The 23,125-nt window shown below is 42.5% G+C and overlaps 1 protein-coding gene across 1 annotated transcript in view; it reads left to right on the top strand.

Moving 5' to 3' along the window:
- SLC22A3 (solute carrier family 22 member 3) overlaps nt 1–22,739 on the top strand; it is a 28,041-nt gene extending 5,302 nt beyond the window's left edge. Inside the window, exons 2-11 of the mRNA XM_027687092.1 lie at nt 4,457–4,560; nt 6,532–6,686; nt 8,899–9,064; nt 10,055–10,172; nt 14,824–14,921; nt 15,059–15,273; nt 17,154–17,262; nt 17,507–17,619; nt 18,489–18,588; nt 19,325–22,739. Coding sequence (XP_027542893.1) covers nt 4,457–4,560; nt 6,532–6,686; nt 8,899–9,064; nt 10,055–10,172; nt 14,824–14,921; nt 15,059–15,273; nt 17,154–17,262; nt 17,507–17,619; nt 18,489–18,588; nt 19,325–19,382 — 1,236 coding nt within the window. The 3' untranslated portion in view covers nt 19,383–22,739. The remainder of the gene's footprint in view (nt 1–4,456; nt 4,561–6,531; nt 6,687–8,898; nt 9,065–10,054; nt 10,173–14,823; nt 14,922–15,058; nt 15,274–17,153; nt 17,263–17,506; nt 17,620–18,488; nt 18,589–19,324) is intronic.
- The last annotated feature ends 386 nt before the right edge of the window (nt 22,740–23,125 follow it).

The following is a 23,125-nucleotide window of genomic DNA, read 5'->3' as shown; positions in this document are numbered from 1 at the left end:
AACTAAGCTTTCCCTGTATGAGAGGCGTTTGAGCAGTTGCTTGCGGGGGTTGTGCCACTGGGGCTGTGTTTCTGCCACTGCCATTGAGACTGCTGGCACTGGCTGAGGTTTTGGGTGGTTTTTTTTTATTGTTTTGAGGACAATTGCTGCTTTTCCTCCTTTAGGAGGTGGTGAGTTTCCCTACCTCCCTCTTGCTTTGGCCGTAGACAGACATAAGAAGAAAGAAAGACAGAACAGGTCTTCTTTCTTAGGAGACTCAATGAATAAGGTGATCTGAGTGGCAGGGACCAAAAGGTACCGGCTGGGCCTTAGGCCATGAATAGGAGAGAAATAAGAGAAATATGCAAAGCTTTCAACACTAATCTGTCCCTCAGGGCTTCAGCCCCAGCCTCTGGCAGCAGGGTACAGACTGACTCCACTTGACCTGTTAAGTGCTCAGCTTGAAACAAGACATGAAGAAGGACAGTGTGGTTGCTTTGTCCCTTAGCATTCTGACAGAAGCTTTAACGGAAAGAGAAAAAGAAGGTAATTTCTCCCTTTCCACTGCATGCACTTGCAGGGGGGTTTGTTGCAGTAAGGATTTGGGAAAGATAGCGGTTTGAAAGGCCAGAGGACAAGAGAGGTGGAGAAGAACTGCCCAGCAGCAAATAAGGAACATGCAAGAACAGTCTACATCTTCCCAGGTTTCCTTAAATGGTGAGTATTGCCCTAAACCGTTTGTCACTGGGAGTCAAAGGGTAAACCGTTCTCTGTTTGGCCACTTGTATGAATGCCATTTAAAACGTGTGTGTGGGCTCTCAATATGCTGTTGCAATTGGGCTGGGCAGTCACTATAGAGCTCTTTGTAGACCAAAGACTTTAATCCATTATTTTGAAATTTAATTGTAACAGGCAGTAAAGTGCTTCGAAACTCCTCCTCAAAGTTGCTGCATTTTGCAGAGCTTTTAATGGCATGTTGTCATTTAAAGCAATATATTTCTTCAGGGATAGGTGTGCTGAAGTGTTTTGGGACTTGCTCGGTGAATAAAGGTCTCTAGAGTGTCAGGAATTACAGGTTTGTGATTAGTCTGTATGTCAAACTAAAGTATAAAATGTTTGCCTTCTGCCAAAGTTATGAAGAAATGAGAAGTTGCCAGAGCCCCATATTTCCCAGTCATTAGTCGTTTCTTCTGTTCCCATCTCAGCCAGTTGCCACTCCTTCCTACAGATATTACACCACTAATGAGCTACAGGGAACCAGTGCAAAACCTCTTATTTCTCCCAGAGAGATCTCACTCAGGTGGTTTTCTGCTGCTGTAGAGGTCAGCAAACACAACAGCACTGTTCCTTCAAGTCACACCAGTGCCACTGTAAATCTGAACATCTCATTGATGTTCAAGCTGCCAGCAGGTATGAAAATGTTCACCACAGGGATGTATTTCCAAGCAGAGGTGTATTGCAACCTGTACTGCAAGGCTGGCAGGGTGGAAGAAACTGTTTTTCCCAGGTCTATTAAGGATGCTACAGAGTGATGTCCTGAAGGAGCTGGTTCCTGCTGACTGTCTCTTGACAGCAGCTCATTTCTGCTTACAATGGCAGCTCACTGCCAAGACTAAGATGAAAGCAGTGAAGAAGGGGATGTTTTATCAATTTGGGCAGTACAACTTTTTTTACTCAACAACCTAAACAGAAAGGGGCTATGTTCAGGCACACAATGCTTTGTGTCATGCCATGGATAGAAATCAAGCAGGCAGATGCAGGACTGAATGCAGAGATGAATTGCAGGGCTGTTCTGGGGGCCTGCCCCTGTGCAGTGAGGGGCTTAGACAGGAGCATAGCAATGCTGAGGAAGAGGATGTGCCCTTATCTGGAGCTGGCCAGCTGAGCTAGATCACCTTTGATGATTGCAATCAGGAACTGGCTAGCTGGTTTTTAACAGGGTGTAGGTGTTGCCAGCACCACAGATCAACAAATAGGCTTAAGATCAGGGGGAGAAAAACCTAAGGCTCTCCTTTACTTTTCCGTATCCTTTTCCCTGCCACTGCAATAATGTTTTAGCATGTTTTAGAAGTGTAAACATCAGCCCATGCGTGGACGGGCATATGAAGGTTCAGAAACAGAGAGGAGGCACTGTGCCACTACCTTTTGTGGAGCCTTCTAGCAAGGAACATGGGAGGTGTTTTGAAGGAGTGTCATATAGGAGAACTACTGACTAACTGGAGGCAGTCTAAGACTCTGGGTAAGGTGTTGCTGATACTTTTCCTCCAAGAGATACATATACGGATAACTTTCAGGCGCAACCAAACCAGGTCACAGCTCAAGCAGTGAAGTGGGTCTGACAAGTGGCTTGGGTAAAGAAAAGATCTCTGCAGGCTGTGCAATTCTCTTTTAAAGGTTACATTCCCCTCTAAAGGTTATGTTTGCAAATGAAAAACAAGACACTAGCAGGGTGATGACTTAAATGTTGGGTGCTACGTCAAGCAACCAGAAATGCTTATCTCTACCAGAAGTTATTTTAATACTTAGAAATAGCAAGGCGCAGGACTAACTTAGGAGAATATAGTGTATTGTCACTAAGCTTCAGAAAGAGCCCATAGCTCCTTAGAGGTTTTCTGTATGTTCCTGTTTAGTAGAATAATACAATATTTGACTATATTGTTAGCAAAGAGCTAGTTTCAGCTGCCACATAAATAATAGGAAATAGCTGTACAGACGAAAGAGTCCTCTCTGTTAAAGATACTTTCCCCTGTTTGTTCTCCTGCCTTCTTTCATGACAGTTTATTTATTGCCTGTTTACAGTACAGAGAGATCAAATTATTTAAAAAATAAATATATTCTTTGAAAAAGGGTCAAAGAGAGTCCCAACCTCTGCCATCAGCACAGGCAATTGCATTGTGTTCTAAAAATCTTCTTTTAATGGTCATCCTCATAAAAAAAACCACTGTTTTCCAAAGATAAAGATGCACCTTTTGATACTATTTGCTAGGATCGTCATAGTTTCAAAAAGCAAGAGGTTAAGCAGCATTTGAAATTGCTCCTCCACGTTCGGGCTATTTTAGGAAAGCATTGCCATAGCCCTTGAGTATGACAGCTGAGAGCAGCATTTATTCCTCTCAGAAGTTTCTGCAGCTCTTGCTCAAGATTTACAGAAATGGAAGCCGAGTGCTGATAGCTTGACTTGGTTGAAAGGTGGTCAGTCAAACTCCCTGGAGTAATGATGTTGGCATCAGAACCAGGACTTTAAATAAAGTCAGCAGAGATGGGATATCTGTCAGGTTGGAGACCCATGAGGTGCCCCTTCTTCTGTGTAGGCATCTCTGAAATCTCAGGCCCAGGTAATATTCGCTGGGCATTACATACTCAGCATGCAAATAGGCTGAGATGTAGCTCGGGATCATGACACTAAATTTTAGAGCTGGAGAAATGTGAATGGCAGAAGAGGCTGTTAATCATTCCAGCTCACCCTGTGGCCACTCCATTCAAGCACAGTGCTTGAGCACTGGTGTTGTATATGTGCTGGTGAGCACAAATGTGGTACACTATGTGTGCTACAGTGACCAGCCCCTTGTTAGCGATGAAAAGATTCCTTACAGCTCATACCTGAAAGCAAAAGGGTTTCTCTAGGGCAAATAGTGGCAGTTTTTGTTGTCTGTGGCTTGCCTTGGTCCCGAGGTCTCATTGTTCCAAAGATTACCACAGGTATGGATCGAAACCTCCCAGCTTCCTTATGGTCTGCAGTGCTTAGTATTCCTTTATTCTCCAAGAACCTCTAAAGTAATTTCCAATGCCATGCTGTCCACAGAACTACTTTGTTTTTAGTTTTGTTTTAGTTCCTAGTCTCTTCGATTTTTTCCCCATAATGACTTACCCCTTCCCTTTGCCCCCACACATCATCATCCCCATCCCTGTTATTGTGCTAGGGAGTTATGGATGCTGCAGTATAAGGAATAGAAAAGTATGGGAAAGCTACACAAAGAAAATACATATTCAATGTGTCTGAAATTGACCTGAGATCTGTTTTCAGTTTCCTCAGAGACCACACGTTCTTGCTTTTATCTAGAAGGCACTAAGAAAAAAGTTAAGCTGTAAGCTGATGTTTTCATTAGCAATAGCTGAGGACACTTATTCTGCACTAAAGTTATGACTTTGCCTTGGCAACATATTTAACAGCATTGTTTGCAGAAGAGCAATTTGCTTTCCACATCTGGACAATTGATGTGACAATTGCCTTTTGGCAAGGAGGAGCTCTCTCTCTATCTTCACAACCACTTGAAGAGTCTTGCTATGGCTCCGCTTCCCTGGCCCACCGGTGCTTACTGTTGAGCAAGCACATTTGAACTTACCCTTCCCATTCCCTTTTTCCCTTTCCTTTCCATCTCTCCATCCCATGTGGACCTACACAGTTTCTATAATGTTTAGCCCTGAGGATGACAAATAACCCACCTAGATGTTTTATGCCTCTCCCTTGTTCCCACAGTATAATCTTGTGTGTGGCAATGCCTGGATGCTGGATCTCTCACAGGCCATCCTCAATCTGGGGTTTCTGACTGGTGCGTTCACCCTGGGCTATGCTGCGGACAGGTATAGTATAGGCTCTGCTATCGTTCGGTTTGCTGGGAGGTGATAGGTATGTGTCAACATTTTGGAAGTTTAATTAATTTTGGATAAACGTCCCCAACCTGTGTTAACAAAACCCAGCCAATGCAATCTTTGCTTCTATTTGGGCTGGAAACTTTATGCAGTCTTACTTACTGATCCTGTTTGGACCTTAAAATGTCACAAAATGAGCTTTTCTTGTGGTTTCCAATGTTTCCTGTGCACATCTGGACTTAGGAAGGACAGAAGGACAGAGAAACAGAAAGAAAGCATTCAGAGGAGTTTCCTAGACTGATGTTTACTGAAGGATGTTTAAGAGGCACCATTGATGAAGCAAGCAGCTACTTGAGGACAGAAGGAAGGGGCTCAATGTGGTAACTCTCTCTGTTCACAGGCTGGACTCACATGCTTACGTCCGAGGTCATAGCTCCTGCCAATTGGTCCTCAACTCTGAGAGGGCTGGATGAAACCAGGGAAAAGTCTCTTTTAACCTTACCAATTCTGTGATTCCTTGAAAAGACATGGGCGATATTCAGGCTTGAGTAGCTAACCTACTCCAGAGTGGGAAGCTCCCATAAGCTCTATTTTACTCTGAAAGTAAAGAAGGGAGCCTAGTTTGTGCTTTTTACTCTATTTAACAGTAGTCAACCTATGCACTGACTGAGAGCACCACTGATTATTTCAATTGCAGAGTATTTTTCTTCAGTTCATAAAATACTTTCTTTCTGCCTGTTTTATTTTTCTTTCAAATCTGCAGTAATAATAACAAATTATAGTACCATTTCTTTGCGGGTAGGAATACTTAAAGACTTATCCATAATGACATCTCAGATGATAAATTTTGAACTAGCAAACAAAAGTACTTTTAAGGAAAACCTCATCTTTCCAAGTGATATGATAAAAATGGAAAAAACAAGGCAGAAAGGAGGCCATGGCACTGACTAAATTAAGATATCTCTGCTTAGTGTCTGGCTGGGCAATTTGACACTAGCGCCTTAGGAGTGTGAAAGAGCAGAGATATTATATCTAATTATTAAAATAAAATAATATATCTAGGAGTGTTTGTTTATTGAGCATAATGTAAGTACTGTAGAACTATGAATGTTGTACATTGACAGCACTGGGGGAATGTGCTGCAGCTAGACCATTAGACTCTTGTCTCCTTGGCAGCACTCAAAAGAATGGACCTGGTTGAAAATAGCCTGGTTTTTGTCTTGTATTAATTCTTCTCATGAAACCTTTTGAACAAAATGAGCAAACAAATCTGTCACAAATACTTTACAGTAATATAAACAACTACATCAGTTTTCCCAGTTTCTTCTTCTTAAAAAAAATGGAGAAAAGATCTAGTTTTCTTCCAAGACACAGTTGTTATGAAACTACAGGGAGATTTTTTTTTTAATTATGGCTTACCTTGGGCACACAATTATGTTTCTTGCTGGAAAATGAGACTCATGAATACATTAGGCAGACTTTGAAAAGAACCAGTCTAAACCTAAACAAAACCTAGAAAATCACATGGAGCAGTTAAAGAAGAAATGATTGACTTTCATACAGCTGGCTCCAATTATTATTAGGAAATCAATTTGCGAAAACAGAAATTCCCAACAAAAGTTGCCCTTATCCAAAACCCGATCAGATAAAAAACCTGAACTGTAACATATGTGTCATAGTTTAGGTACAAAAAGACAATCAGTTTTCTAAAACAAAAGGGGTTCTGGTGAGGACAGCACCAGTTTTAAAATTAGTGACGTAAAGATAGTGATAGCTACCATCGGGAGAAGAGTTCCATGTTCCAAGGGCCAACCCTACAAAGTTTTAAAGAACCACCGTTTGGAAAAGGCTGGTGTCAAAAAGGCACTTTCAGATCTAGCATTAAAATGAAATGTCAGGGAAAAAAAAAGAAAAAACTTTCTGTCTTTTCATGATGTTCACTTTCTTTTCCTTTTTCAACAGATACGGCAGAATCCTCATCTACCTGCTGTCCTGTCTCGGGGTTGGGATATGTGGTATCATAGTGGCATTTGCACCAAATTTTACTGTATTTTTGATCTTCCGTTTTCTCCAAGGCGTGTTTGGCAAGGGAACCTGGATGACATGCTACGTGATTGGTGAGAGCTGTAATCTTCTTTCTTTCCTGGTTAGGAAAAGTGAGGAATTTTTGGAGTACAAACAGTCTGGGTATATCTGTTCTTGATATTTTTTCTTGTTAACAAAGCACTGGCCCTGATGTCAGCAGACAATGAGTAACCCAAGTCCATCCTAGTTAATGCATTTGTTCTCCAACAATTAAGAGGTGAAGGAATGGAATATGCATATATAAAGGTTTTCTTATTACATAGAAGATCACCAAGATGATAAAAATCTACAGATTAAGCCCCAAATAAACTGGATTCACAAACAGGGACATGGTTAATTTTGGCAGTCTGAACATCTTCCACAGGTGCTCAGAGGAATTAACTGCTTTTCCTCACTGGGAAGATAGATGCTTGATCGCTGTTTTTGTTCTTTAGCTGAGAGACTTCAATTAGTGTCAGACTGGACACCAGGGTCCATATTAAGATTATTATTTCCTGAAAAGGGAAAAAGAAGGAAGCATATTTATAAATAGCATCAAAAGAGCAAGACATTGAGGAAGGCATCCTACTAGAGATGGGATGTCAGATTTACTTAAAAAGAAAATCAGCCATTCAAAAATCTACTGTGATAATCCAAAACACAGTGAAAACGTCATTATATAGTGCAAAAACTTGTCTCATTGGTGTTTTCTGTGAGGCCTTTGACAACTTTTTAAAATTCCTAGCGGAATTTAGATGAATGAGAGCAGAATTGCAACCAGATATAAACAGATACAGTGAGACCTGTGACCACTGTGGTGATGTATGTGCAAACATGCCTATCTAGTCCTCTTAGCATCTAAAGCCCAGAAGCACCTTGTTTTTCTGGGCAAAGTTACACTGCTGAGTAGCTAAAATCCAAGATCCAGTGAAAGGACCAGAAGCTGCTTAATTTTGAACTGAGATCTTATCCTGAAACTTTGGCAAGTGCTCTAACCAGCAAAATGTTTTATGACAGACCCATGGCATCCTTAAAATGTCCAAGCTTTAACAGTAAGGAATGTTTTTCAATGCTCAGATCAGACTGCCTGACTTTAGGGAGAGGTTCTGAGATACGACATCCTGAGGCACAGTATATTACCGCAGCCCTGAGCAAGGTGCATAACTCTGGGAGAGAGTGATTCCCTCTGAATTCCTTCAGGGATCTACTCTTACATTCTGGGATCCCCCAGAGTATTTACCAATCTAATATCTTTTAAGAGGCATGTACAGATTATAGGTTGCACAAGGAGGATAGTTGCCATTAATACATCCCCAAAGCTATTGATCTGTGCTTCAGGCTGCCCCAAGAACCTCCCTTTGCTTTATATACAACCCAGCTCTTCCTGGGACAGTGTAAGCAGCTACGTTTAGGCAATGAAGTTGCCCCTGAGCTATGCAGACATGACGAATGGTTAATGAAAATAGTCATGGTGTCATATTTCTCTGCATTGCCAGCTGAAACAAATCAATGTTACCTGTAAAATAGTTTTTCCTTTAGTAAAATAAATAAAAAAAGTGTTTTCTGTGTATTGTAAACCCACATAAACCCCTCTGCTTTCTGAAGCCTACATAGTGGTGATAGTTTTGGAACAAGCGAGAGACACTTCTTTGTACATTGCTCATCTCAACTGTGGATGTCCTGTCCATGAGTTTGCATAGGTTTCAGAGCGATCAGACACATTCACAAAATAAAAAATCTGTCAAAAGATTTAAAAGAAAAAAAAAAGGCTATAATCATTCTAGGAAATAAACCAAGCTGGATCATACTTTAGCCCTCAGAGCAACCATCTATACCAGCTATTAGATATGGTTAAACTCTCTTCCTCCTTGTCCATATCACCTGCTGGATGGAGTCCCTGCCTGAAAGATCCTCTTGTCTGGAGCATGTGCTAAAACTGTACTAGGGAGACTACTAACAATTTCCCACTACCCATGATCATGATGCAGTGTTAAACCCCTCTCTGGGCCCCATGTAATTCAGTAGTAAACATGCAGTCAGAAAACCCTCTAACTGAAGAATGGTGGGTGAATTGATGAGGAGGTGTCACCTGTGTTGGCCCTGAACAGCCTTGGTGACATGCTTACACTGCTGAGAACACGATGCTGGGCTAGACAGACCTGTGACCTGATACAGCACTATCGTTCCTTGTGTTCCACCTCTAATATTCTTCTTTAGAATTAAGTTTGTTTCTATGTTGTTTGTTTTGGCTTTCTCTCTGCTCAGTGACAGAGATCGTTGGTTCCGATCAGAGGATTGTTGGAATTGTGATTCAGATATTCTTTACCCTGGGGATAATGATTCTCCCTGGAATTGCCTACTTGATTCCCACCTGGCAGGGAATCCAGCTGGCCACTTCTCTGCCCAACTTCCTCTTCCTGCTCTACTACTGGTAATGTTGCAGTCATTGCTCTTGTTATTATTGCTATTGCTATTCAAGCACCTAAAGACTCGTGTTATGGTCCCAAGTCTTCAGAGTGGAAGATGTTGTAGGTTAGGAAGAAGATATTTGCATCTTGTTGATTTTGGCAGTTGTAATTCTTTATCAGTGAATTGCAGACATACATTACTTTTGTTTTCTGCCCAGAGTTTGCCTCTCTGATCAACTACAGCTGGTCCTTCACAGAACCCTGTTCTGCTTATAAGGTTAACTTGACCAGAGTCTGCTTTTCCCATCAGCCATGAGATACCACCTGTACCTCTCATTACCTATTCAGTTCAAATCTGAACTTGCCCTACAGGCCCCAATGAGAAAGTGGAATGCTATGGCATGGTAAACACCTGTCTCGATGTGGTTGTCCTTTGGGCTGGATCCAGCAAAACTAACCCACATACCCTCTTCCTACACATTGTTTCCTTAAATGTTGCCTGCTGTGAACTTTTAAATTGTTAATCATCTCAACCCTACGCTAGCAGAAACTGAAACACCCATTGGTGGTATTGCTTTGTGTTCAGTTTATAAAATATGTATACATTTGAGTGTGTGTCTATCTTATATACAGCTAGAAGTTGCCTGATCTGCCAATACCTGTTACTACATGTGCTTAGTGTTGACTGTTATTGTTCGCTGCTGTTCTACAGGCACCTTCTTTGCTTGTTGGGTATCATACTTTTGACAAGCACTGTGCAAATACAATAGTTAGATTTCTTATTTTTCAGCTTTGCTGAGTATTGATATAGTCTATTTTCTTCTTTCTTGCCCACAAGGATCAAATATTTTACAGGAGACTGACTGGAAAAGCAGTCCTCAAAAGAGTTTCTATATCACAAAAACTGAAAAATGATGTATTTTGTGTTAACACAGAGTAAAAGACAAAAGACTTTGGTTTACTCATAGTGTTACAGGGTAAAAGCCCTATTTATGAATTCTGTGTTCTTACAGGGTGGTTCCTGAATCTCCACGTTGGTTACTTACACGCAAAAAGGGAGAGAAGGCATTAAAAATCATGCGCAACATTGCAAAACACAATGGAAAATTTCTCTCACCACATTACTCAGAGGTACTGTCATCTGTTTGAGCTAGAGGATTTCCTAAGCTGTGTTCTTTTTAAGTGATGGCCAACACTGTGATGTGTCACGCTAGGACAAGTTTGCCAGTCCCACACTTACTTTGTTAATTGCAAGATGGTAAAAGTGAACTGGCTGGAATTATATGGGCTGAAAAAAAGAAATTTGTAAAACAATGAATCAGGTCTTTCATTTGCAACACTCCTAATTTAAAATATTGTGGGAAATATCAGAAAGTAGCCCGAGGGGCAATGGTATTTCACAGCAGATGCTGTGAGTGCTGACAGAGAGTGGAGATAGCAGAATCCACTTTCCTGGCTCCTTTTCTAGAACTTCCTTTTACTGCTCAAAGAGAGGATGAAATTAGAATTTAAGTGTAAATTTACTTCCAGCCCAATAGGGGCAAAATGTGTCACAAAATTCACGATTGAGAAAGATCTTTCTGAGATTGCTCTTTACAAAATAGGCAATATATGTTAGAGTTACAGTCCTTTGGCAAGTGATCTTAACAAAAAGGACTGATGCATTTCAAATAATACCGTTGTGTTATTGCAGCATTTGGCTTTTTCTGTGCTGGGTAGCAATGTTTGGCTCCCAGACCATGATTACTGTGGCATTGGCCTTATGGTTCAGTGACAACAAATGTGGACAACTAGAATGATCATTAAGGTCCCTTCCAATCCAAGCCATTATATGATTCTAAGATTCCTGTGCTGGAGACCCCAGAGCTGGATGCAATATTCCAGGAGGGGTCTCACCTGAGCGGAACAGAGGGGCAGAATGACCTCCCTTGATCTGCCGTGCTGCTTTTGATGCAGCCCAGGTTACAACTGGCTTTCTGGGCTGAAAGTGCACATTGCTGGGTCATGTCCAGCCTCTCATCTACCAGCACCCCCAAGTCCTTCTCATCAGGGCTGCTCTTGATCTGTTCATTCCACTGCTGTGTTGATATTGGGGGGTTGCTCCAACCCAGGTACATCACCTTGCAGTTGGCCTTCTTAAGCCTCAAGAGATTACAAAAGGACATAAACCTGTTGAAGCAAGTCCAGAGAAGGGCCATGAAGACGATCAGAGGGCTGGAGCATCTCTCCTATGAGAAAAAGCTGAGAGAGCTGGCATTGTTGAACCCAGAGAAGTGAAGTCTCTAGGGAGACCTTAGAGCACCTTCCGGTACCTAAAAAGGTCCTACAAGAGAGCTGGAGAGGGACTATTGTCAAGGGCATGAAATGACAGAACAGAGGGGAATGGTTTCAAACGGACAGAGGACATTTTTAGATTAGATATTAGAAAGAAATTCTTCCCTGTGAGGGTGGTGAGGCACTGGAACAGGTTTCCCAGAAAAGCTGTGGATGCCCCATCCCTGAAAGTGTTCAAGGCCAGGCTGGATAAGGCTTTGAACAACCTGGTCTAGTAGAAGGTGTCCCTGCCCATGGCAAGGGAGATGGAACTAGGTGATCTTTAATGTCTCTTCTGATCCAAACCATTCTATGATTCTATGAATTATTGTCTTTGGCTGGGGCATATACACCGGTGAGATTCTCACATCCTGGTCAGCATTAACCAGTGCTGAGTGTGGCCCAAGACGTGTAGCAGGAAGCTTGTGCTGCTGCAACTTCCCCTCCACATTCAGCCTTGCATTGCTACGCCCACTTCCTCTCTATAAATATTGGCATTTTCGAAGTGTCATGTCATAAAGAAGATGTGTGTTTTTCCCTGCATTTTGTTTTAAGTTATATTTAATTTTTTTTCAAAAGTATCCATGCTCATGACCCTAAGGTACTCACAGCTGCAGCAGATTAACCTCCACACATACAGATTTGTGCTGGATTTCTTCCTGGGGCCTTTTTAATATAGAATGCCTGTCATCCTTTGTGCTGTGCCCAGAGGAAAGAAAGCATCTCCAGGAAGCACATTAGTAATGGATCAAGTGTATTTCTCACATTAACTCACGTCAGTCTTCCCTTTCATGAAGCAACTCCAGAATTTCCAGGTAAGTGCTGCAGGTGTGGAGAGACAGGGAGAAGTGAGAAGTGATAGGCATTATCCATCAACGCACTTTGGCTCAGATTTTCTAACACGTCTGTATGAATTTCATTGGCCAAGTCCCTTACATGGCTCTGGATGTAGCATCTTTGAGTTTTTGTTGGCATGCAGAAACCACAGATGACCTTTGTAGGAAACAAAATTTGCTTCTTTTGCTCTGTGAATTATGACACTAGTACAGTTCAACTCCAAACAGAACTCATTAAGTGTAAATTATAAACTCCTTTTTTCCAGTTGCTCATATTTATCCTAGCATGGGGATTTTTTTCAAACTAATTTTCTAATTCTTGGTCTCTGTCCAAAACCAGAATGAACCACAACTAGCTGAGTAGGAGCTCCTTTTTAAGAGAGTTGTGGATCAAACCCCCTCCCTTTATACACAGATACATATTTTTTCCTACTATATAGACATATCTAGACATTTCTTTTGTACATTAACATACATATGTAAGTATTATAAATATGCACGGCTGTACTGTCCCATGCAGAATTAAGCATCTGTAGAACTATATATCTTTAAAAATTATTGTGGAAAATCTGATATGTAATTTTGCTGAAACATGAAAATGTGAGGGCAGTTGGTTATAAAACTTTGTCTGGGGTTTTCAGATGGTGTATCTTTGGAAACATGGCCCCTGTCCCTGAATTCCTACCTACACTGACGTGAATAGCAAAGCTCTCCTTAACTTCAAAGAACAAAAAGAGGATTTTTTTCCCCTATGAAGAGTTGACTCTCCATAGTGATTTTTTTCTTCGTCCATAAACAAGTGCTCAGTCATGCTTAGAGTTATGACTTTATTGAGACACATAAATATAAGTAGCAGTTGTGCTGAATTTATCTTTAGTCCTTTAGAAAACTAAAACCATATTTGCACAAAGTCACAACTGATGGCTCGCAGCCTGTTCTTATAAACAACAGACATGGCAGCTTTATAACTCTACTATGAGAGAGTCCAAGGGCAGTGTAGAAACCCAGCAACCTCACCCTGCCTCACAAAGTGCTCTGGCATGCAGCACAAGTGGTAGTGATTTGAAGAAATCTTCTGTTTCTAGTTGCAGTAGAAAAGCAAGAGGGAGTAGAAAGGAAGTTCAAACAAATATGGGGCTTCTCTGTCTTAAAAAGCTTTCAGTTATAAAAAAGTCATGTGTAAAAACGTCCAGCCAAATCTCACTGAAAAACAGCTGTGCCACCTTATGATATAAAAAACAAATAAGTGAAAGCTTTGGGCATAGCCCTGGCTGAGCCAACAAGACCCTCGGGCAATGCCTTTGGCTTTACCTGTGTTCTCATCATGGATCTGCATGCTCCCTTGTGCTTCTATATCCTTTCCCCCATGTCTCCCCACCAGCTAGGATCATTTGCCTGGGTTCCTGCACCTGCTTGGGCAGCAGATGCCGTGGTAATAGAGAGGGGTTTGCTCCTCTCTTTGCTCTCTTGGGCTTCCTGTCAGGAGGGGGCAATAACTGAGAGTCAAAGCAGCCAGGCTGCCTGAAATCCTCCTAAAAAGGGTGCAGCAGGTTTAAGCCCATATTTCCCACAGCTACTTTGAGAGCTGATGGCAATCCCAGCTGTGTCTGCCAGTTCTTGGGCAGTATCATGGTTTGTCCCTGCCTGAAACCACCTCTGCCTTATCTTCCTTGGCTCTTCCTCACCTACCAAATGACCATATGAAAAAAGGGTTCTCACCTGGTTTGACATCACAATTAAAAACTGCTGGCCAGAGTTAAAACCAGCCTCCATCAATGTGCCTAATCCCTTTTTGACCCTGCTAATATTTTGGCTCCACAATATCTACAGTAGTGAATTAAAATAGGTAAACACAAACTGTGTGAAATTCTGCTCTTTTTTGTTAGTGTTAAACCTTCTAACTAATGATTTCATGGAGTGCCTCATTGTGACTGTATTGGAGGAAGTTGAGAACAGATTTATTATACTTTGTAGGCAGTATGAGGGACCATTAATTCATACTTAGTAGCTTTATTTCTTTCAGAGTAAAAACCATGTACAGCACAGTGCTTGGATATTTTAAGACACTCTGTATTTCACTAGTTGAATATTTTGAAGCACCCAAGCTTTGTCACAGATCTGCAGTTTCTCTCACTCCTCTCTTCTTCCTGCTGCCCAGCTGTGATGTTCCCAAGCCCATTGCTTGCTGCTCACCCCCTCTCTCCTTGCTTCCCTCAGCCCATCACTTTGCTCTTCCTGCCACAGTCTCCTCCTCTCTCCCACCTCTGGCAGAAGGTGGTTCTGCTCCCAGTGGCCCTGATGTGACAATGACTGCTTATTGCCTTCCAAGAAAATCCAGGTCAACCTGTCTCAGCTTACAACAAGGAAACAATTTTTCCATTCTCAAGTTAAGACTGGGCAATTTTTAATTGATTTTTTGCATGATCATCATTAAGGAAAGCCCACAGCTGTGTCCAGTTATCAGCTGTTCCCATATCTGTGCACTGCTCTGGAGTGCTATAAGCAGCAAACTGGCTCGTCAACACCTTTACTCACTGGACCGGAATATTGGTGGTCACTGTGTCTACACAGGAACTCTGCTCCACTGCCTGCCTGAGCCCTGACAGCTGACTACTGCTCGCTTGTCTCCTCAGATCACTGTTAGCAATGAGGAGGTCAGCAACCCTTCCTTTCTTGACCTGGTGAGGACTCCCCAGATGAGGAGGTGTACGCTCATCCTGATGTATGCCTGGTGAGTGCCCACGTCAGTCCAATTTGTTACCAGGGTGATGGATTTTGAAGAAAGATTCCCTTGTGACTTTCAGGGTCTCTCCGGCTGCTCGCAATCATTTGTTTGCCTATCAACACTTTTTTCCCTTTGCTGTTTAGGTTTACAAGTGCCCTGATCTACCAAGGGCTTGTCATGCGCCTAGGAATTGTCGGTGGAAACCTCTACCTAGACTTCTTCATCTCAGGAGCTGTGGAGCTGCCTGCCGCTTTCCTAATTATAGTGACAATTGATCGCATTGGCCGGCGCCTGCCCTTTGCAATAAGCAACATCGTGGCAGGCATTGCATGTCTCATTACTGCCTTCTTGCCAGAAGGTAATTCCCTTCCCAGTGTCAGGCTCTTTAGGTCAATGATTTCCCTCTGACACCTAAGCAAGGACAGCAAGCAACACAAAACTGCACATTTCCCCCTGGTCCCCACTTCTGTGCATCCCAGAAGAGCTGCCACATGCCGAGTGGATGCTGGCTGGCCCATTCTCCTCCTGTGACAGCTACCCCAACACGGGTCATGGCAATTCAGGCGCAGAGGGCGTGGTCACCATGTTGCCTACTGGCTCTGCCAGCATCATTTTCTGTTAGAAATGTACAGCAGGGACTGGGGACTACCTGATCTGCTGGAGCTTGGGCTGTCGCAAGAGAAGGAAACAAAGAGCACCACTGGGGAATTACTCTAGCAGGACACCTTCCTTCAGCACCTTCATGTATTTTGGGCCATACCATGTGCTGAGCATGGAGCATCAGGGCCGGGGTTAGAGCAGGAGCATTGTGTGGGGGTGATATGGCCTGAGTGGGGAGTAGAAAGTGGTGACCTGGGGCCAGCAGGATGCTGCCACCAGCCTTCTCTCAGCAGTGAAGTGCTAAGGGGACCCTCCCAAGGTGAGGAGAGGACAGCCTAGGAATTAAGATACTTGCAGATGGGACACCTGAGGTCCAACTCCTGCTTTCAAGAAAAGTCTGTTTGTACAGATGGAAAAAGCTGCAGCAGCAGCTTGTGAGAGCCCCATCACACTGGGATGCTCATACAGTTCGAGTCCCCTGGTAGAGGGAGGAGCCACATGGACATCACACTCACCAAGGGGATCTGATGGACTGAGGGGGTGCCAGGGAGACAATGTGGATTTATTTTGTTCTTTCCAGCCTTTGCTTTTCTTACACATTTTGAAAACAAAACTTTTCAGGGCAAAGGCAGTGTCTCGCAACATGGGATGAAATCTGACGGGGATTTGTTTGGTTGTTTTGGAAGGGAAATAAATCCAAGTGTCTCAATTTTGGTTTAGAGCAGACTGAAATGTTTTCTTGTTCTTCCTAGTGAAGTTTTGAGAAAACATAATCATTGCCAGCTCTCTCTAGTGGCAAAGCTCCCCTTCGTGCTGGTTTCAGGCATGTTGTTTTCAGTTGCCTCCCTGTCTGCCTAGTTGTGTTTAGACCATAACCACCAGAGCTTGAGCAGAGCCAGGAGAGATGGGCAGAGCCAACAGGGCAGCGTCAGGTCCCTGTGCCAGTCGTGTCAGGTACAAAGACAAGCACTAGGGAAAGGAAGAGGAGGATGGCCAGGAGTGGCATTATTAGGATTGTGTCTAATGTGCAGTGGCTAGACAAATTACAAAAAGTAGGTGATCAGCTCTAGGGAGAATTATTTTACTGCAGCACTTCTGGAGATTTTTAAAAGATGTGTAGATGTGGCACTTAGGGACATAGTTTAGTGGTAGACTTGGCAGTGCTTGGTTAATGATTGGACTCAATGATCTTGAAGGTCTTTTCCAACCTAAATGATTCTATGATTCTATGCAGTTTTAGAAGTACCTTCCTTGTGGTCAGAAGGCTTTGGGAGGTGACTCAGCAGTGTTTCTTACAGCATAACACCCCTCTACAAATAAATACTCCTTTCTAGAGCACAATTTGGACATGGTGATGGAAGCTATAATGTTCATTTTCTCACCCATGCTGTTATTCTCCCTAGTATCTTGAATCAATCAACTCAAGCGATTTATAAGTCTTCAAAGCAGCCTCACATGACACTCAAAAGCAATAAATGCCAGTATAGATTGATATCTACAGCAGTGGCCTTTCAGTCTGATTTGCACTGATCCAGTGTTCCTGTGGTATAACTTCTGCTGCCAGGGCCTGGGGCTCTCAGAAATACTCTGCTAGTGTGGCAAAGGACACTTCACTAGTGTTTCTTTTTGAATGAACAGATATCCCATGGCTTAAAATGACAGTTGCCACACTGGGAAGACTGAGCATCACAATAGCTTTTGAAGTCGTCTACCTAGTGAACAGTGAATTGTACCCTACAACACTGAGGTATGTCAAAAGCTCCCACGAATCTTTCAACTTTTCCCTTTGCTTTTCTGCATTTCCTATTTCACTGCTATTCAGTTAAACCTGGTTTTCTCCAGAGTTTCCCATCTGAATAGCCACTGCTCAATGTGAATGGCATATGCTGAAGAGATAATTTTGGAGCTAAGTCTACATTCTGTTCTTTAAACTGCTGGTTAATCTGTTTGGTAGCATCTCTCTAATATCTGGTACTTTTTGTCTTTTGCAGAAACTTTGGTGTTTCCCTGTGTTCAAGTCTGTGTGACCTAGGGGGAATCATAGCTCCATTCCTGCTTTTCCGATTAGCAACCATTTGGTTGGAGCTGCCTCTAATTATTTTCAGTAAGATCTGATTTAAAATGTACTTTTGATTTAAATATCTTCCTCCTAGCAGAGCTTTTCCTCTGGGTCAAAAGTAGAGTGTGGTCTCATCTTCCCCTCAGACCAGCCCCTCTGGTCAATCATGCCTAGAGCAAGAGGCTGAATGGCAAATGGGTGAAATGTGTGTGATTTCACCACACAGTCTGGAAGAGCTCAGGTCTGCTTGGATAACTTTGCTGAAAGAGCGGAAAAGAAACTATATGAGGTGCTTTGAGACTGAGAAACCTTACAGCTAGGTTCTGTAATTGCCAAGAGTAGAGGTTGATGACCTTTAAAAAATACTTAGTTTGAGTTTTTTGGTAAATACAGTTATTACTATGGATGTTATATCATCCATAACTTTTTATTCCTATAAAATTCTTTCCCTCAGTTGCATTTTGGAAAAAAATAAGCTCTGAGGAGTAATTCTATGAAAAAAAAATTAATTATTTCCAACGAGGACATGGGAGTCTGTGGCTAAACCAGACTTCTAGCAGATAGATGTGATGGGGAAAAATCAAAATCAATAGAATAGACTAAGAAGGGAAATTGGTGCTAATGACAACTTCAGCTGAAAAAAAAATTGGAAAGACAGGGTTTTGACTTCTATGATCTCCCTTTAGGGGAAATCAGTCTGCAAATGAACTTCTAGCCCTCAAGTGATTTTGTAGTGGGTTAAATTAATGTAGCATAAAGGTGTTTGATTAGAATAGGTTAATCAGAAATGGATTCACTTGAAAGATCTTACTTCAAACTTAATCTGAATAAACTTTTCTCAGTAGATAAGCCCTGAAAATAAAAAAAGTAACAATCTTCTTATTGCTTTTGTATTTCTTTAATGTCCATTGTAGGTATTCTTGCAGTTGTCTGTGGGCTCCTAGTATTGCTTTTACCAGAGACAAAGGGAATCTCATTACCAGAGACAGTGGAGGATGTGGAGCAGCTTTCAAGGTATGACATATATTTTCTTACTTTTACTTGGGTGAGGTTTCCTGAGGATGTTCTCCTCCAACTTTACCAACTGTCACAAATTATCGATGTTTTCCAAGCGTCAACGTAAATTCCCTAGTTAGGTTGATGTTATGAGTGAGTGGCATTTTCCTCAATAGAAACCTGAACTTTTCAGTACCACTTAGGAAGGCAGTAAAAAAATGCATGGGGATAAAATCTGTCTTTTTGTCATAGAGACACAAAGTTGTCCTATGCATCTCTGGAAGCAGAAAGTGATAGTGTGCAAGAGAGATATTGCGAAGCATAGCCTGTAACTTTCTGCTCAAGAAAACCAGCCATTACCTCAATCAAAACATCCTATGGAAGCAATTCCACCATTTGTGACATCACTGAAAAATCACGTATGAGATGGATTTATAGCTGAAGAGTTGTAGGCACAGCTTTCCTATTCTGGGCACAGAGCAAGCCAGACTCTTCACTGCACTGAAGACATGCAGGGAACATTTACACCTTGGCTAAATATTTTGAGGACGTAGCGCTATACATTAATGTTTCAAGCAGAGGCTTTGGATATTACATCAACAACTTTTGCCTGATTCAAGGTGCAAACTAAAGAAAGAGAAAGTGTTCTGTGTAAAAAGTAAATGTTTCAATACTGCAGCTTGAACTACAACTTGAACTACATATTTTCCTGTTTCTTTCACATTTATACCCCTCTCCCCTTCTGTTTCTTCAGTCATTTTGGAAAATGTGGCAAGAAAAAGAAACACCGGGACACCAGCTCTTATATTTGACCTTTGAAGGACAGCACTGAGCAAAGAACTGTGTTCTCATATCCGGAATTTGTTCTCCATCTGCCACCACTTCAAAATCTACTGCAGAATATGGATTGAACTTCATATTATTCTTCTAAGCATAAGGACATTTAAAACAAGTAGTGTATTTTTCTATGAATATGGAATAAATACTTTTTTTTCTGAGTACGCTGTTTGCAAGAAGAGACCACTTTGTGGTTCTTGGGAGAAAACAGGACAGCTGTAAAAAGATGCACTATCCAGCTCAGTGAGCTTCTATTTATTTCTTTATCTAATGGAGCCATTTGTTTATTTCTTTTGTTAGGATACACATTTGGATGGGGAGGGTTTGAAATGGTACTGCTAGTTTAAGATTTAGATGACTTTGAGGAGGAGAGGATGAGTACTTCAACCTGTTCTCAGTTGCCCCCTGAAGAATCTGGACAAATAGAAGATATGGTGGCTCAGGAAGGAGGGCAATGATCAGGGTGGCTCTTTCTCTGGTTGGGAATCAGCAGTGTGCATCAGGAGAATGTCCCTCTGGTCTGATAGTCATCCACATGGACCCTTTGCAACAAAAGCCCTGCCTCTCTCCTTGTTCAAGGGCTTTCTGAAATGTGGCAGAAGTCCTCTTCCTCACCTTTCCATGGCTTTATGTAAGGGTCATACCCTGCACAGGGCACTAGCTCTACAGGTCAGATTGTCCTGCTGCTCATTAGTGCCTTCCCCCAGACCCAGCTGGGGTCACATGACACTCTATTTTCCTGTCCCCTGCCCAGTGACCCCCACATGCCTGAGGGAAGGGCTTCTGCCTTCTCTCCCCTGTTGGATGCTTTTCCAAACTCCCCTTTTAAGAGCATGCCCATTTTATCCTTTCCAAATCATGCTTTCTCCCCATCCCTACAAACCAAATTCCTTCACCCTCACCCCTGCCAAGGTGACCTGAAATTTCTGTATTCTGTTCATTATTATTATTTGTCATCTTTCTGTCTTGGAGATAAATTGTTTGGGTTGTTGACAAGGATACCTTGGGAGCATGGGCAAGGATGAGACAGGAGCTTTGGTTAAAGAAGGAAGTGTTAGCTGATCCCAGCTGTTTGAAGCTGACACAGAGCAGACCAGCTTGACTCTCTGGCTCTGCAAGCAGATACCAGGGACAGACTCCCTTCCCTTTCTGCTGTATGACCTTCAACAAGCATTAGGTCCTGGCCACTGACTGGTAAACAATACACTCCTTACAGGGAAGGACTTGAAAAGATATGTTGTTCAAAAGGTATCCTGTTACCAACAGAGAAATAAATAAACAAAAGAAAGTCAATGAGGTCTTGTAAAGGGCCTTGTAAGCTCAGAAAATAACATATTTGGCATAAAAAAATATAGGACTGAGTTTTGAAGGTTCATACCACAAATAAGTAGCACTACATTACAGTCAGTGAAACTGAGTGATTACTGCTCCAGTCTCACCATTCTAAGAACATATATAGGCAGGTGCCTGCACAGGAGAATTTCCTGTGGTGAGGAATATACTGTGCCTTTCAACAACTCCAAACTCTCCCTGCCTTTTCCCGGCAAATGCCCTTATCACCAGCTTTGCTGGAGGAAAATAGGACCTTTAGTACTAATCTCAGGCTACTGTTTGCATACTTTAGGCAGTTAGTGATAAAGGCCTGTCTTTCAAGGCTGTTTCTAACTTCCTCTGAGGCATAGTAAAGGTCAATGGGATGCTTAGCAGAAGTCAGTAAAGACTGAAAGATATGAAACTAAACAAGCATCTCACAATATTATCTGGCTAATCTAGAAGACAACCCAAAACTGGAGCTACTGCTACAGGGAAAAAACTTCTCCTACACCAGCAGTTTTCTGTAGATAGCTGAAGACAGCGTCCCAAGGCTGATTAGCAGAGACCAGCCCTGAACTGGAAGCTGTGGGCTTGCCCTGACCAGGTGCTGTGTCTCAGTGCAGGGTGGAGGGTGCAGGCACCTGTGTGCAGAACTCAGCCTTGCCCACACCGCAGGCATGACCCTCAGAGAGTCAGGGGGAAGCAATCAGATGTGATGCATTTATTTGCTAAAAATTCATTTTGTAAAGGACCGCAGAAAAAAGCCTGTGTATATGTTTTGACTGCTAAAATGATAGTAGGCAGTGGCTTCCGGTGAACTTTGTATTTGGTAATTGCTCCTGTGCTAACTCTTATCCCTAACAGAGGAATTTTGTAAGTCAAAAAATCCTCCCATCCCTATGAGCCTTTGTGTTGGGGTTAAGCTGTTGTGGGTGAGAGAGGACAGATGAGGTGGTGGAAGCAGAGGGAGAGCTTCAGCATGGAGGAAGCCCAAGGGAAACCAGCTGCACGGAGGTGCATGCACCAGGTTATGCAGACCACTGTACAGGATGTTGGTTTAAAAAAAATCTTATTCTAGATTTGTATGTGCCTCAAACCACTTTATACATATGGGAAAGTCCTACAAACTTCTCAGGAGGCACATCAGTATTCTTCTGAGCGGCACGGGTTGACACTAAAATGACTGTTGTGACCCCGCTAACCCAGTGAGAGGCACCTCTTCAAGTAGGGACCAAACACTGTCAGCTACAGTTATCTTGCATTAGAGGCTCAGTGAGAGATGTGGGGTACACAGCAGACAAAGGATCACCTTGCCATCACCAAAGGCACGTGAACAACCTGACCACAGAAACCCAGGAGCTGTGTTCTTGCTACCACCAAAGAGGTTCCTTGGACCAACAAAAAGGTGAATGTGCTGTTTGGCTCAAATGTGCTGCTGCCACCAAATGTGCTGGGTTACTTTGCTAGTTTGTGCAAATGGTTACTGATGAGTGGCAATTTTTATTGCCGCTGACACTCTCGCAGAAGGAAAGGCTATGAAATGGCACTTCTGTAGCCACTCAGGCATGTCCAGGCATTTCTAGATAGTTTGGGAAGGACAGCAAGGCCACTGGTTTCTCTGTCTACAAGCCAGAGAATTAACAAGGTGTTAACCGTGCCTTCATGAGTTCACTACTGAGAGCTTAACAAATCAAAGACCAAGCTGCAACACAGAATTTCTGTTGTCAGGGAAGTATTGTACAGATTTCTTGGCTAGCTTAATGATTAAAGTGAATATATATGGAAAATATACAGGAGGGTATTTGTCCTCATTGAACACTGCTGACCAGATAGGTGGGTGCAGTGTGCTTTATCAGAGCTGTTCCCGCTCAGGAAGGCAATGCCTTGAGAAGATTGCATCTCCCAGAGTCAGACTCCAGATGTAGAGCAGACTCCAGATGTAAAAGCTTCAAAAATCATCCTGCCACCTTACTATGCTTTATAGTTCTCATCTTCCTTTAAGGCTATGGGGAGAAAAAGAAAAAAAAAAAGAAAAAAAAAAAAAAAAAAAAAAAAGAGGATGCTCTTGGGATGCAACCCATCTCTTTTGTATGTACATACCTACGAAAAATTAAGACAATTTAAAAATGACACATAGCTTGGCATGCCTGGGAGTGGACCTCCGCACTGCAGAAAATGGACAAGACAAATCCCACCCCAGGAAGTAGCTGTGTTACTTGGAGTACACTCAGCACACCCTGGGGATACGGAAAGGACCCCATGCAGAGCCAGGAGTCCCCACATGCCTGTAGAGTGCTCCCTAGCTGATATGCAAGGGGTGCAGGATGAGAGCAGGGGTTCATAGCTAGCAAGTGTTTGACTTTGGCAAGTATGAGTCAAGCTTTCCCTAGAAAGCATTTCTAAA

The sequence above is a fragment of the Neopelma chrysocephalum genome, unplaced genomic scaffold (genome assembly GCF_003984885.1).
Source record: "Neopelma chrysocephalum unplaced genomic scaffold, ASM398488v2 Primary Assembly neopelma1_23, whole genome shotgun sequence".
NCBI classification, from domain to species: Eukaryota; Metazoa; Chordata; class Aves; order Passeriformes; family Pipridae; genus Neopelma; species Neopelma chrysocephalum.
The sequence above is the reverse complement of the archived record's forward strand: the minus strand, read 5'-3'. Positions and strand labels throughout refer to the sequence as shown.